We start from the raw sequence: 16,349 nt of genomic DNA, 5'->3' as shown, positions 1-16,349 counted from the left end.
TAAAAATGAATAAAAAATAAATATGTAACATATCAACAAAGACAACCACTGAATTACACGCTACTGACTTGGGACAGGCACATGCATACAGAATGTGTTGGGGTTAAACATGTAAGAGGGATCCCAACCCTCCCATAACCTAAAAACTGTATAAAATCTAAGAAATGGAAAGGCCAAATACAGAAATATAGAGAATGTGGTATTATTTTCAATGAGAATACTTCCCAGCACTGTCCAAAGACAGATGGAAGCAACTAGAGGTCACTGTACAGCCTTTAATTATGAGCAAAAGGATGTAATCAACCGTAGAAAGCCAGAAATATAATTTTAATTTGATTTTAAGAATTTAATGTAGATATCCGAGCTATGATTGTCTCTTTTAAATTTATTCATAAGTTTATTATACCCAAGATTATTTAAAACTTAACATTTTGTCTAGACACTTATTTAATAATAGTTAAAGATCCAATTTTCAACCCTAAATGTCTCATTAAAGTATATCCAGTAACTTCCTATCTTAAAAAGGTGAAAAGTTGAGCACTTGCATCATAATGTAGAATATGTGTCTCAGAGGTGCCATAAAATTGGAATAATAGTCATATCAAAACTAAACTCAGTGCTTTTATTTAATAATTCCTTGTCTATCAAGGGAGATAATTAGCTGCATGTTGGTTCATCATTGTTTAATTTTGCATAAGTCTAAAATTATTATGTACATGTGGTAGTGTTACGATAATATTTTTTTTTTTACATATAATGTTGTCTCAGTAGCGATAATTTTTAATGAAGTTACTGACATTCTATGTGCTCTAGATTAATAAAAGAATGATTTAAAAGGAAAAAGTAATTACAATAGATTTTTGTCCTGAAATATTAAAGAATTTATGTAAATGTAAGGCCCCATATGGATATCATACTTCTGTGGGTAATACAAGGTCAATTATATTCATGTCTTTTTCAATAAATGTATTTCATGTATTAGATAAAATAAGAAGATTCATTTTCTGATAAATTCTATCAAAAATATCTATGAAAATATCATATAAAGCATTAATATTTCAAAACTTTAAGGGGAAAATCATAACCCTCTTATGAGATTCTGGATGGGGTTTATAAAATAGTGAATAATGGCATTAAAGTGCAGAATAAGAGGCTCCAGAGCTAGAGAATAGAGAAAAATATAAAATCATAGGATGTTAAAATATAAAGAATAGAGGAAAATGGCCAAGACTAAAGAAATAAAGGACCTTTCTTTTTATGTTGGCTTTTATGTCGACTGTGATAAAAGTGACAGGAGGACAATCTAATTCTTACACCTCAACAACCATTGCTTAAACCTTTATTATGCCCAGCTAGTTGAAGTCCAATCAACATGAAAATTAGTACACATGTTCTCTATGATATCTTTTTAATTTTAATGTCAAATTAAAGTTATGACCTCAATGTCACAGTCCACTGAACATAGAAATTGATAGTCCAAGTGGGGCATTGGTGTTTTTACTCCCTTACCTGAATCTGAAGCATTCTAGGTAATGTTTTCAAATAATTAAACGAAAGCATCATATTTGTTAATAATGTTCCAATTAATGTTAATTCAAGCAATGATGGCATTATTTTTATTTTGAGGTGTGAACAATGAAATTTCCCCTTTCCTGTAACAAATTCCCTTGTCATTTCTATTTTGAGATTATTAAGCAATTCTTTGTTGTTTTTATTTTGAGATTATTAAGCATTTCTTTGTCGTTTCTATTTTAAGATTGTAAAGCCAAGAAGAACAAAGCACTGTAGATTATGTGAGCAATGTTTTGAAGAGATGGATCATCATTGTTTGTTCCTTTTGAAATGTGTGGCTAAGAATAACCACGTCTTGTTCATCTGGTTCCTGATTATGTGCGTCATATCGATGATTGTTTACGAAATCCATATTTCAATATACATTTCCATGGTAACAATAGACATTACATGGGGTAGAATACTTTATATTCTATTTTATGATGACGCTTGGACATTCAGTTTAGCATTAGCTAATGCAGTTTCAATTTTATGGGGCGTGAATTTGGTCCGATTCCAGTTATCTGTTGTTTCAAAAGGACAGCTTACTGCCATTCAGGTCCATACTAAAAAGCAAAGTGCACTTACAACTGAGGAAAAGTTTTGGAACATCATAAATTTTATGAGATTTAGACCACCGTATGCAAAAGATCCATATTTAGCTGCTCAAAACTTAATTCAAGTATAGTATCTTCATATAATATCTGTTAATTGATTGTTTTTTTTAAGTTTTCCAAATTGTAACAGTCTTTTTGTTGACTAACATATTGGTTAGACCATAGACCATTTTTGGCTGTTATTTGAACATACATTTTTATTTGTGACCGAGTTATTAAAGTTAGAACATAAGCAGAAGTGATATACAATTTTAAGACAGCAATCAAACAGCAAAAACCAAATAACCAAAATTACATCTAGACGTTAATATAAAGTCTTGACCAAAAGATAGCAGTCAGTACAAAAATATCAGATTAAAATTGTCCAGTCTTAAAAATTGTAAACAGATAAAAGAATATCTGCCATCAACACCAAAATCTACAAATAACCAAAAAGCATTAGTATATGACATAAGACAACCACTGCAATGTTCCTAAGTATAGTATGAATATGATTGACAACTACTCGGAGATCACCTGTTACCAATTCTGTGTATTCATTTATTATCATGATTCTATTTTTTGTGGATTGAGGGAATATGTATTATCATGGAATTTTATTTCATGTTTCTGCCAAAAGCTTCATATACGCTTATGGAAAATTTGAACATTTGAATTTGTGGTTTACCTTTACCCATGAAATCCACAAAATTGGTATCCTACAAATAATAATGAATCTGCAATATAAAAATGAGTAAGAGTCTTGATTCAGTCTAGTTTGTAAAATATAATGGTACAGTACACACAAGTTGATTAAAAAAATAAATTGTTTTAGTACTAATAATAAACTGCTAATTATTAAATGCTCATGATTGGATGGGATTCAATCAGAAAAACCTGTATGTATAATCAATAACGGTAGATATTATATGACAAGGTCATAAATCTTAAGTGTTATCACTCTAAATCTCCACCTTATTTCACTGTGTTTCAACAATCACCATGAAAGGTGATTTTTAAAAGTGTGTATATTGCTCTCATTCAAATAGAATGTCTTGATTATTTTACCTTAGACAGTCTGATTATAAAGACCGCCATGTTAAGAATATATTTCAGTATCCCAACCATACTGGTGTTCTTTCTCACCATGAGATTCCTAAAATGTTGTTTTATTTGAGTTTATGCTAAATTCTGTGCTTTTATATGTACACATTTTTCATTTTGCCACAATCAAATTATTGTATATATAGATTCCACCGATACATAGAGTGTGTAAGATATTTTTCCCTGCACGCCTTTTTCATTTTTCTAAAATATTTTTTTTCTTAATAGTATAAAATAGTTTTTTTTTTTAAATCAATCTTAAAGGATTTTTTTTATTAAGAAAGACAAAATTAATAATCCAATACTAAAAAATACCACAGGCATTACTTTAAAGAACTTATCAATATAAAAAATATACCAAAGTCAGTAAAGTGAAATTTGTTCTGCCTTAACACCAAGATGTTTTCTAAAAGGAATATTATACATGCTTTATGTGATATGAATTGTGATATTTTATTTTATGCATGTACTTTTACAACAAATAACAGCTTATGCAAATACATGTCCCTAATTGATGGTGTTTTTTTATTCACAATATCAAAAGCCCCAATTGATTTCAAAACCATAGATACTCTAATAATTAAAATGATATTGTATATCAACTAGAAGAGTTGGGAATTTATGGGAAGTTAATTTACAGATAAATATTGTACCAATGTAGCATTTATCATGTGTAAACCTTTTCAATACTTTTATAGTTTTTCACTGACAGTTTAACAGTATTTAGTTTGTAGTTTTTCTGTGTATTTATTTTATATTATAAAATCTATTTTTGCAATAAATGTGTGACAAACTGCTAAGAGTTGTATTTCTTAGTGAATATGATTACCTGCCAATTACAACATATCTCTTCAGCTTAGAGAATACAGTTATCTCCATTGGATTTTATTGATATATGCATTCTATTTACTGTAAATTCAGAAACTGTTGCATGCATTTATTATTGCAATTTTTTCATTTGAGACTAAAATGCGATTTTAATTTTTGTGATATTGAGAAAAATCATGTTTAATTCATATAAAAAATATCAAAATTATAGTTTAAATTATTGCGATTATAACCGTGTAGCATTTTTGCAATAATACAAATATCACTATAGTTCCTGAATTTACAGAACCTTTCAATCACAAAATAGATCTTCCTAGGATTTTATTGTGAATACTGTGGATTCCATTTACTTAGACCACAAGGGGTACTGCAGAATACAAAGGAGTAGGTTCAATAAGACGTCCTGCGTCCGTCGTCGTTAACTTTTACAAAAATCTTCTCTCTGAAACTACCAGGCCAAATTTTACCAAACTTTGCCACAATCATCATTGGGGTATCTTGTTTCAAAAATGTGTCCAGTGACCCGGTAAACCAACCAAGATGGCCACCATGGCTAAAAATAGAACATAGGGGTAAAATGTGGTTTTTGGCGTATAACTCAAAAAACAAAGCACTTAGAGCAAATCTGACAAGGTTAAATTGTTTATCAGGTCAAAAGCTATCTGAAATTTTCAGATGAATCGGACAACCTGTTGTTGGGTTGCTGCCCCTAAATTGATAATTTTAAGGAAATTTTGCTGTTTTTGGTTTATATTATCTTGGATACTATTATAGATAGAGATAACCTGTAAACAGCAATAATGTTAAGCAAAGTAAGATTTACAAATAAGTCATCATGACTAAAATGGTCAATTGACCCCCTAAGAAGTTATTGTCATTTATAGTCAAATTTTTAACAATTTTCATAAAATTTGTAAATTTTTACTAACATTTACCACTGAAACTACAGGGCCAAGTTCATTATAGATAGAGATAATTGTAAGCAGCAAGAATGTTCAGTAAAGTGTACAAACACATCACCAAAACACAAATTTGTCATGAATCCATCTGCTTCTTTTGTTTAATATTCACATATACCAAGGTGAGCGACACAGGCTCTTTAGAGCCTCTAGTTTAGGCTAAATTCCAAATTGGGATTTATTGACCAATATCACAATGAATAATAGCTAATACAGTGGCTAGATCAGAAATAATTCTTTTTGTTACAAATTTACATTCCTGTGTATTATTCATGACGCCAAAAATAGTACTCATTTTGATTTTCCACGAAAAAACAATGAAAATGGGTAAATTTTCATTGAATATGTGGACAGAAAACATAGAGCGCATATGGCGACAATAAAGATCTTTGACAATAATGCTTGTAATAACATTTTACATGTATAACTTGAATATTTAGGATGTCGCCAGCTGCGCTCTATATTTTGTAATCTTAAATTTGACTGAAATTCTGCAGATTTTGTCAAATTTCACCTAAATCCCTTATCATGACTTAACTTGAGTGTAAAAATTAACCCTTTAGAATGAAATTGTGACAGAAATAGTTCTGTTAACTTTCTGACATGTCTTTTAGTCAACTTAAAACATGTTTTATCTTATAGCATGGAACTTTATAATTTGGGCCAAATATGACACTTACTCCTTTAGTCAAAGACCTGCAGTAAAACCCTTGCCAAAATTGTGGTGTCTATTAATCATTCCTCACCCACATCCAGTCATAATGGGAATGTTTAATATGATGCCTTTTTATAAGACATCAAAAAATTTTGCGAAGGTATATTGGTATCACTTCGTCAGCGTCGTTAGCGTCGTCTCAAGAATGATGGTTTCCCGATAATAACTTAAGTTGAATAGAAATCAATAAAATTTTAACACAATGTTTATAACCACAAAAGGAAGCTTGGGATTGATTTCAATTGTTCTGAAATTGTACCACAATGTTTTATACCATAAGTAGAAGGTTGAGATATATTTTAAGGGTTATGGGGCAAACAGTCTAGGAATAAAGGGCAAAAGGGCCAAAAACATTTTTTTTTGTAGTTTTAAGACAATTAATTGGAGTTATCTTTCTTTCTACAGAATTGTTGAATCACCTAAAACCAATGCATTTTGAAATCATCTTTGAAAATTGGAGTTATCTTTCTTTGTCCAGAAACTTAAATCAATGCTATTTACAAAATACAATGCAATATTCACTTTACTACCAACTGATAAATAAAAGCAATCTTTACCAATCAGTGATTACAAGCACTTTGATTACCATTCTAGGGTTATGCCCCTTTACAAGTGGAAAAATTGAAGAATTTTTTAATTTCTGTTCTCTTAACTAAATTTTATGAAATGTGTATATAATGCTTATTACCTCTAAACTCAGTTTAAGTTCAATTTTTGGCAGCTTACCTTTTACAGTTCTTGAGTTATGTCCCTTGATAACGTTATATGCTAGAGGTGGCGTCATCTGTGTCCTTTTGGACACATTTCCCATTTATTTTTTTACAAGTCACTTTTAATCAATATTAATTTTAACCATGACTGAATGACATTTTATATTTTAATATTTTATGATGCATTTAAACGAGTAGATATTGTTGCAAACTCCATTAGAAATTTGAGTTGAGATCTTTTTTGGAATAAGGGAAAGGAGGAGGTGAAAAAATAATTTGGGGGGAGGTTCAATTTTTCTCATTTTAGATTTCAGATATTTAAAAGAAAATATTTTCAAATTTTTTTTTTTGAGAGGATTAATATTCAACAGTATAGTGAATTGTTACAAAACAAAACAAAAATATTTTAAGTTCATTAGACCACATTCATTCTGTGTCAGAAACCTATGCTGTGTCAACTATTTATTCACAATCCAAATTCAGAGCTGTGTCCAGCTTGAATGTTGTGTCCATACTTGCCCCAACCGTTATGGGTTTTACCTCTGCGGTTATATAAAGCTGTGCACTGCGGAGCATCTGGTTACATGTTGAGAACCTGCTCAACAACTCTTAAGATGGGTCCCTATAGGTGGCCTATTGCAAGGCAAAATTTCTGTCCCTATTCAATATACCTTCATTTTCCAGTTGCAGTCCAAATTTCCCAGACCTTCATCATGGACAGTCCTTATTACAGGACCTTCTTCTTGTATTTATTGTTAAATATGTAATTGTTTTGAAACATACATGAAATATTTGCCACTAGACACTTAGTATATTTCAATTAATAATTATACTTAGTGAAAACAAAATTTTATTGTGAAAAATTTATCATAAACATTTGAAAAAAGTTGGTTTAATTAAGAATCGGAAAACTATCTTTTATAAATTCCTTTCCTTCCTTGTACATGGTGAGATTACTTATTTTTATGAATTTTATTACCTATTTTTTTTTTAAATATATATCAAATATGAAGAAACTAACCTACCAAAATGTTTCTATGATTGAAACCTTATAGGAGTTTTTCACATAAAAGACAAATTTCAACTAACTTATGGGTCTTTGGTTATAATCTTGCAGACTATAACAGATAGATCAGAGAATAATGATCAGCTGTATGAGTTCTACAAAAAGGCTTTGTTCATCTAAACAGTTGAATGTCTCCTTACAGAAGCTATTACAAATTTTTGATTATTACAGATTTTTGCCAATTATCTTGTTAACTATTATAGATATAAAGAAACTGTACACAGCAAAAGTTATCACTAATACAAGATTAACAAAATGCTGATATGACAGAAAACATTGGATGACTTATTAAGGTTATTCTCCTTAAATGACTACTTTTGGCTTTTTTTCTTTCTTTTTTTTCGTATAGAACTGAAATAGATTTTGAAGGTAGAAGCTGTAAACAGCAAAAGTGATCAATACAAGCTACATTTTTGATGTGCCATTTAGTCTCATAGTGGCCTATGGTTTTAAAACAGCACCTTCCAAGTTAACATCGTGTTATTTTATGTTGTCAATCAGTATTTATTAATAGGCACTGGCTACGGTTACATGGAAATGTAACAATAATAAAAATATTATTGTTACATTGGAGACTAAATGCCGGAATGCATGGTTGGATAAGGACCTGAATAATTACGAATGTAACAATAATTTATGAGGCTACGTTAACATTGCGTTATTGTTACATCAAAAACAGTAAACTAGTAATATGTACTAAATAATAAAAGTTTAAGACATTTATTCTATATCCCATAACATACAATTTCTTTATTTTTTTTGTATTTACAATGACAGTTTCAGGCTACATATCAAGTAAGTGGTTTTAGCACGGTTTTAGGATCATGTTTCAATCACACATTTTTAATGAACGAAATTACGTCCTCCATGGATAAAATTGAAAATGGAAATGGGGAATGTGTCAAAGAGACAACAACCCGACCAAATAAAAAAAACAACAGCAGAAGGTCACCAACAGGTCTTCAATGTAGCGAGAAATGCCCGCACCGGAGGCGTCCTTCAGCTGGCCCCTAAACAAATATATACTAGTTCAGTGATAATGAACGCCATACTAATTTCCAATTTGTACACAAGAAACTAAAATTAAAATAATACAAGACTAACAAAGGCCAGAGGCTCCTGACTTGGGACAGGCGCAAAAATGCGGCGGGGTTAAACATGTTTGTGAGATCTCAACCCTCCCCCTATACCTCTAACCAATGTAGAAAAGTAAACGCATAACAATAGGCACATTCAGTTCAAGAGAAGTACGAGTCTGATGTCAGAAGATGTAACCAAAGAAAATAAACAAAATGACAATCATACATAAATAACAACAGACTACTAACAGCCATGTATACAGAAGTTCCCACTATTAAAGTTCACAGTTAACAAACTTTCCTTTTGGTGTATCAAAATTAGAATTGCGTTTGTATAGCTGTATGACATTTTATTCTTGATATTGTTTCCGGCAGTTTCGTTACAAACGCATCCCTTGTTTTAAATTTTACACCCTAAACAAAATTGTTCAAAGTATGATGACAGTAATAAGAGTAGGTGTGCAGTTAAATACTTAAAAGTGAACACTTTTCTCAGCCTGAGTTCTCAACAACATACCATTGAACTATATTTTTCGCTTTGTCACTCCTAATCTGAATTAGTATCTTGAAGAACATCAAACTGAACCATTAATACACTAAACTATAAACACCATTTGTTGAATAATAATATTTATTATTTATCATTATAACAATTTTTATTTGGTACATATGAAAGAATTAAGCAATAAAACTACAGAAAATTTAAGTTTAATAAATCTAGACTACATTGCTGTTTTTCATTCAACAATAACGCAATGTAACCGTAGCCTCAATAATTATTGTTACATTCTTACTTAATCGGTTCCTTACACAACTTTGCATTCCGACAATTAGTCTCCAATGTAACAATAATATTTTTATTATAAAATATTATTGTTACAGTGCTTTATTAATATGAAGAAACTACATTTTGTACATTGGATTCTGTCAAAGAATACAACAAATATTTGAGGAACTATATGTTTTGTCAGTGTGAAATTCACTCCAAGCTTCATGACAGAATTTTTTAGTATTATTGATTGGCTATGTACGACTTCAGCACACAAGATGTTTATGATAGTTATTTTTAATCAGACAACAAGGTCGTGTGAGTGCTGGGATTTTTACAACCAGGCATCAAAATAATAACAATAACAACTTGTTTACGGAAGCAGTAGTTAGTATTATTAGATTGACGCTTCTTCTTGCTACACACATCAAAATGATCCAAATAAATGTTGCTGCTTCAATTGTTTTAGTTGTGTGATAAACAATTATGTTGTGCTTGACCAATGGTACTTTTTTCGTACAGTTTTCTTTCTTTTTCGCTGATCTATCTTTTAGGACACTTATTCGTTGTACTTTTAATAATCCTTTCTAAATAAGTGGGATTCTGTCAACGTTTTATTTTGTGTTAAATAATCATGTTTTGGTTAGTGTATTGCGTTAACTTTGTTTTATTGACTTGTTTCAAAATAAAGTGAATTTCTAACTAGGTTTTTTTTTTTGTGTGTTGAAATTTGTTTTATCATGTTTTGGTTATAATAGTGTATTGCTATATTTTATTGTTTCATTGTTTCAGATCAAAGGGACCAAGCTGTTAAAAACAACAATCATGATTTTCCAATTTTTCAATTGGAATTTGAATTAAAACTGGGCGCGAACGTGTAGATTGCGAACGGACCTTGGGTGCGAACGTGTATTGGGCGCGAACGTTTTTTCACTCCCTTGAGCGTAATGGCATTATTATCTGGAGGTAATATGTTAGCTTCTTCCATTCTTATTGCTATGATGTCTGCGCCAGTGTCCTGGTGTCCAACGTATCAATGTATCACGGCCTAAAGCCCTTTAATTTTATTCCTTATTATATTAGGCCAAGTCTTATTGTTGGTCTGCATAAATGATCTTCAAGACTACCTCAATAAATGATCTTCAAGACTACCTCAATAAATGATCTTCAAGACTACCTCAATAAATGATCTTCAAGACTACCTCAATAAATGATCTTCAAGACTACCCCAAGCATAGAAGGGCCATAGCAAACTTATTTTTAAAGAAATATAAAATAAATTTCAATCACTGAATTAATTGTCATGGCATATCCTATAGAGATAAATGTAATCTTCTCTGCGGGCGACAACATCACATGGACAGGTTCGTGATGCTGCTAGCGTAGAAGGAAATACAATAATTGAAAATTCCAATATAAAAACCTTCAATTGATTTCAACGTCGTTTCTGACAGTCTCGTGTTTCTCAACGTGATTCTCATCTCAAATATGAATTAACAAACGAGACCCTTAAGTTGCATTTAAAGTTAATTTAAACAAAATATCTTTTTGCGTCTGATTGTATGGTCTGATATATAGGCATACAGCTCGTTAGCGGCATGTTATGTTCAATCTTAACTAAATTGTAATGAATAAAAGCGACTTAGCCGAGTGTTTGTTGTACAGCCGATTAATTACAAAGATCAATCTCGTAACCTTACTTGACGAAAAGGGGGTTTTGGACGTGCTACTTAAATTGGTATATCGGGACGCATTTGGTGATTGTCATATATTTTTTAAGCTTGCGCACAGGTTTTGTTCACATTGGCGCATATTCATTTGAAAATATGTAGATAGTTATTTGTTTTGAACATAAAGATAATTTAGATTACATTTTTAGCTCACCTTGCCCGATGCCAAGTGGGCTTTTCTCATCACTTGGCGTCCGTCGTCTGTCGTCCGTCGTCCGTCGTCTGTCGTCTGTCGTCTGTCGTCGTTAACTTTTACAAAAATATTCTCGTCTGAAACTACTTGGCCAAATAAAGTCAATTTTGGCCACAATCATCATTAGGGTATCTAGTTTGAAAAATTGTGTCCGGTGACCCGGCCAACCAACCAAGATGGCCGCCGTGGCTAAAAATAGAACATAGGGGTAAAATGCAGTTTTTGGCTTATAACTCAAAACCCAAAGCATTTAGAGCAATCTGATAGGGGGTTGATATTGTTAATCAGGTCAAGATCTATTTGCCATCAAATTTTCAGATGAATCAGACAACTTGTTGTTGGGTTGCTGCCCCTGAATTGGTTATTTTAAGGAAATTTTGCTGATTTTGGTTATTATCGTGAATATTATTATAGATAGAGATAAACTGTAAACCGCAAAAATGTTCAGCAAAGTAAGATTAACAAACAAGTCAACAGGACCAAAATGGTCAGTTGACCCCTTTAACCATTTTTCGTAAATCTTAGTTATCTTTTACAAAAATCTTCTCCTCTGAAACAACTGGGCCAAATAAATCAAACATGGTGGGGTATCTAGTTTTAAAAATGTGTCCAGTGACCCCGCCAACCAACCAAGATGGCCGTCATGGCTAAAAATAGAACTAAAGGGTAAAATGCAGTTTTTGGCTTATAACTCAAAAACTAAGCACTTAGAGCTTGTTCATCAGGTCACGATCTATCTGCTCTGAAATTTTCAGATGAATTGGACAACTGGTTGTTAGAGTGCTGCCCCTGAATTGGTAGTTTTAAGGAAATTTTGCCGTTTTTTGTTATTATCTTGAATATTATTAAAGATAGAGATAAACTGTAAACAGCAATAATTTACAGCAAAGTAAGACCTAAAAATAATTCAACATGACCAAATGGTCAATAGACCCCCTAAGGAGTTATTGCCCTTTATAGTAAATTTTTAACAATTTTCATAAAATTTGTAAATTTTTACTAACATTTTCCACTGAAACTACAGGGCCAATCATTATAGATGGGGATATTTGTACGCAGCAAGAATGTTCAGTAAAGTAGATCTACAAACACATCACCATCACCAAAACACAATTTTGTCATGAATCCATCTGTGTCCTTTGTTGAATATTAACATATACCAAGGTGAGCGACACAGGCTCTTTAGAGCCCCTAGTTTTCATATCAATTCTAAAAAATAGCAATGTATTTTGTGTATATTGACATTATTTTGAAATTTCAAAACAACCACTTTTAAAAACATGCATATTAAACTGAAAGGGCATAAAACGTCAGCAGTTGTGCGTAGAAATGAGAAGTGAGAAAGATGAAACGTCAGCAGTTGTGCGTAGAAATGAGAAGTGAGAAAGACAACACTGAGTATAGGTGTCGGACCACCAATTAAAAAATCCTATTTTCACATATATCCTAAATTGTGTATGTATCACCTTTCTTCATGCCAATTTTAAACGTGCGTATGACATTTGCGCCGATTTGAAAATGTTCATTCTTTCATTTGCGCCGATTTCATTTTTTCATTTGCGCCGATTTCATTTTTTCATTTGCGCCGATTTATATTTTCTCCTAATTGGATTTACAGGTAAGTTACAGATTATACTTTTACATGTAAATTCCAGGGAATACAAATACAAAGCTATATTTAATATAGGGGGTACAGACCCAATTTGCCCGCTATGCAAACTTGAGGAAGAAAACCTTCAACATTTTTTCACTAGATGTCCATTTCTATGCCCAATTAAATCACCGGAAAACTAATTTTCAAACTAGGGAATCATTAAGCCAATTAATTGTTGACTGCAGAAAACTAGTTGGTTCTACACTTCAAACGCCAGTAATTTCTTAAATGCGGTTGAAACAATTTCTAGAGATTTGTGTGATAAATTACATCAACAGAGAATAACTCAGATTAATGCTCTATCATTATAAAAATTCATCATTCATCAAATGGAATTGAACTTTTTTCGATACTTTTCAGAGTTCAAAACAGTTGTATGTCCATATTAAGCAACTAAAAAAGGCCTTTCATGATAATAAAGATAAGAGTTGTATCATTGGCACTATCTATTCACCTGTAATTTACCTGTGAAAAAAATCGGCGCAAATGAAAAAAAAATCGGCGCAAATGAAAGAAAAAATCGGCGCAAATGCAAAACGCCGTTTTAAACCTACCTTTAAAGTCTTATAAGTTAAATCTCACCTTAGGAACACAGGTGCTACCAAAATAAACCCTGGTTGAAAAATGTAAATTATTGGTTGTTGTATCCTGACATTTATTTAAGACAACATACATTAAGATGACTGCATGCGAGGAAGCAGGAGTATATCGATTTTCTTGACTCTTAAATTCTTTTAGAATACACCAATTAGTAAAAAATAATCGCTTGCAAACGAATCTTTGCTCTTCAAGTTAACCAGTTCTTATATACCATCATTAGCGTATTTTGCCCTCTGGCGTCTTAACATCTTATACCAAAAAAAGTCTCCAGTGGGGTGAGAAAAGAAGAACACAAGTTCAATGTCATTTAAAATGTCGCTTAAACTTGTGTTCTTTGGAACAATAGCTTTCAAAATGTTTATGTGCCCCAAGCAGTAATGCAGGAGCTTTTAATTAAGCAGTCGTCGTTTGTTGCTGTATATCATAATTATTTATCGTTCATTGTTTTGTACATTAAAGGCCGTAAAATTCTCGTTTTGATTGTTTTACATTTTTAATTTTGGGGCTTTTATAGCTTTCTATGCGATATGAGTGCTGTTCCTTGTTTAAGGTCATTCGGTGATTTATAGTTGTTTTACTTCAATGCCATTTGGCCTCAGGTGCAGAGTTGTCTCATTCGCAATCATACCACATCTGCTTTTTATATTTTTATGTTGAAAAATACCATTTTAGGGGCATTTGTTAACTTTCATAATAATACTTTAATTACAACGGTTTTTTCTCTGATATTGGATCATATTGGGCGAAAAAGAAAAGTAGTAGTTACAACGGTTTGTAAGTAGAGTCAAAGAGAGACAATAGTTAACAAAGAGACATTTAAACTCTAAAGTAAAAAATAAACTGGCTAAAAACAAACATCTTCATTCAATATTTTATGGTAATATTCTTTACAAAGCACAAACATGTCAGTATTTACCTCAAAAGCTTACAAAACCTTTAAACAGACTTATTTTAAGAAGGGATATAGTTACGATACTGTTGTCAGGTCATTAAAGATTGAATATTTTGGCTTTAATATTGATTCACTCATAGGGTCTTTGCATTCGAACTAAACACATTTAAAAAAAAAAAAGTTGTTGGCATGGTTATGTTTTTCTCATATATTTTATAATAGTATGATACTAAACCCCTAACGGGAGGGATTGTGCCTGATATTTATATGATGAAGACATGATCTTTCAATCAGTTTAATTAAGGTCTGGAGCTGGCATGTCAGTTAACTGCTAGTAGTCTGTTGTTATTTATGTATTATTGTCATTTTATTTATTTTCTTTTGTTACATTTTTTGACATCGGACTCGGACTTCTCTTTAACTGAATTTTAATGTGCGTATTCTTAGGCGTTTACTTTTCTACATTGGCAAGAAGTATATGGGGGAGGATTGAGATCTCATAAACATGTTTAACCCCGCCGCAATTTTGCGCCTGTCCCAAGTCAGGAGCCTCTGGCCTTTGTTAGTCTTGTATGAATTTTAATTTTAGTTTCATATGTATAATTCGGAATTTAGTATGACGTCTATTATCACTGTACTTGTCTACATATTTTTTAAGGGGACAGCTGAAGGACGCCTACGGGTGCGGGAGTTTCTCGCTACACTGAAGACCCATTGGTGGCCTTCGGCTGTTGTCTGCTCTATGGTCGGGTTTTTGTCGCTGTGACACATTCCCCATTTCCTTTCTAAATTTTATCAGTAAACAAAACACAACATAGAAAACAAAAGACTGAAAAACACGAAACCAACCATTAACTGGAGTTGATCTCAAAGTGCATGATCAAAAATTTTAATATGTGTCACAAAAGCGATTGAAACAAATATCGACTCAATACTCTGAATGACTCAGAGTTCATCAGCACAGAATCGAGACATATATATGCTAAATGTATGTCACAATAATGCACAAATTGGAATCGAATTTCTTCGAATGATTCGGGCACATAAAGCGGTTTCTTGTATCACTCATACTCAAGAAATATTGAAGGTCCGTTTGGCTTTTTGCTTTTGAATCCATAAGAAACAAAATCAGGGCACACTGGTCCCAAACTTCCAAACGGAAAAAACATTGATATGTAATATTCCTCAATAACTACCAACAAATCCCAGCAGACAATGTGTCAAAGTTTTTTAAAAACTAAACAGATCCGATTGTTTATATCTTGTTGATGTTAAAATCATATCCATTTTTATTTTTTATTTAAGTTTGAAATGTAAGGAAATCGATCAAATCAACAATTATGTTATGACTAAACGGTTATTATTTGAATTATTGATAGGTATTACCACAGAAACAAGCATTATTTATTTACTGTAGAATCACTTAGGGCTTATAAAAAAAACTTTGAAAACGTTTAATCGTTAAATATCATGATAGATTATTATATTAAACATTCTCTTGTGAAGAGTGTTTGCTGTGGTAGACTCAAATCTTTATATAGATATAAGAAGATGAATTTACATACTTTTATGAGTTTATTTGAGGTGAAAAAAACAGAGAAGTTTAAAAATCAAATGCCTTATGTGAGAAAAGTACGAGTTTCTCTGTCCGTAGAATATACTTACAACTCTCTGATTGTACCGTTTCCCATTGCAAGGTAAACTGTCTACCCCTTCCAATATCCCACTTTTCCCAAGAGACAATAAAAATGAAGTCAACTCACATTGCAAAATTTGCCTATTCGATATAATAGTACTTACATTTGTTCACATCTCGAATATACATAAGTAGTTGCCACTGGACAATCCATCAAATTAAACACCAATAATATTTACTCTAAAGTTAACAATAGTCCAGTACCAT

General features: G+C 31.7%; 1 protein-coding gene across 1 annotated transcript in view; it reads left to right on the top strand.

Annotated features, from left to right (window-relative positions):
• LOC134724925 (uncharacterized) overlaps window positions 1-4,051 on the top strand; it is a 32,778-nt gene extending 28,727 nt beyond the window's left edge. Inside the window, exon 9 of the mRNA XM_063588303.1 lies at window positions 1,757-4,051. Coding sequence (XP_063444373.1) covers window positions 1,757-2,239 — 483 coding nt within the window. The 3' untranslated portion in view covers window positions 2,240-4,051. The remainder of the gene's footprint in view (window positions 1-1,756) is intronic.
• Window positions 4,052-16,349: the final 12,298 nt, after the last annotated feature.

The sequence above is a fragment of the Mytilus trossulus genome, chromosome 7 (assembly GCF_036588685.1).
Source record: "Mytilus trossulus isolate FHL-02 chromosome 7, PNRI_Mtr1.1.1.hap1, whole genome shotgun sequence".
Classification (NCBI taxonomy): domain Eukaryota; kingdom Metazoa; phylum Mollusca; class Bivalvia; order Mytilida; family Mytilidae; genus Mytilus; species Mytilus trossulus.
The sequence above is the reverse complement of the archived record's forward strand: the minus strand, read 5'-3'. Positions and strand labels throughout refer to the sequence as shown.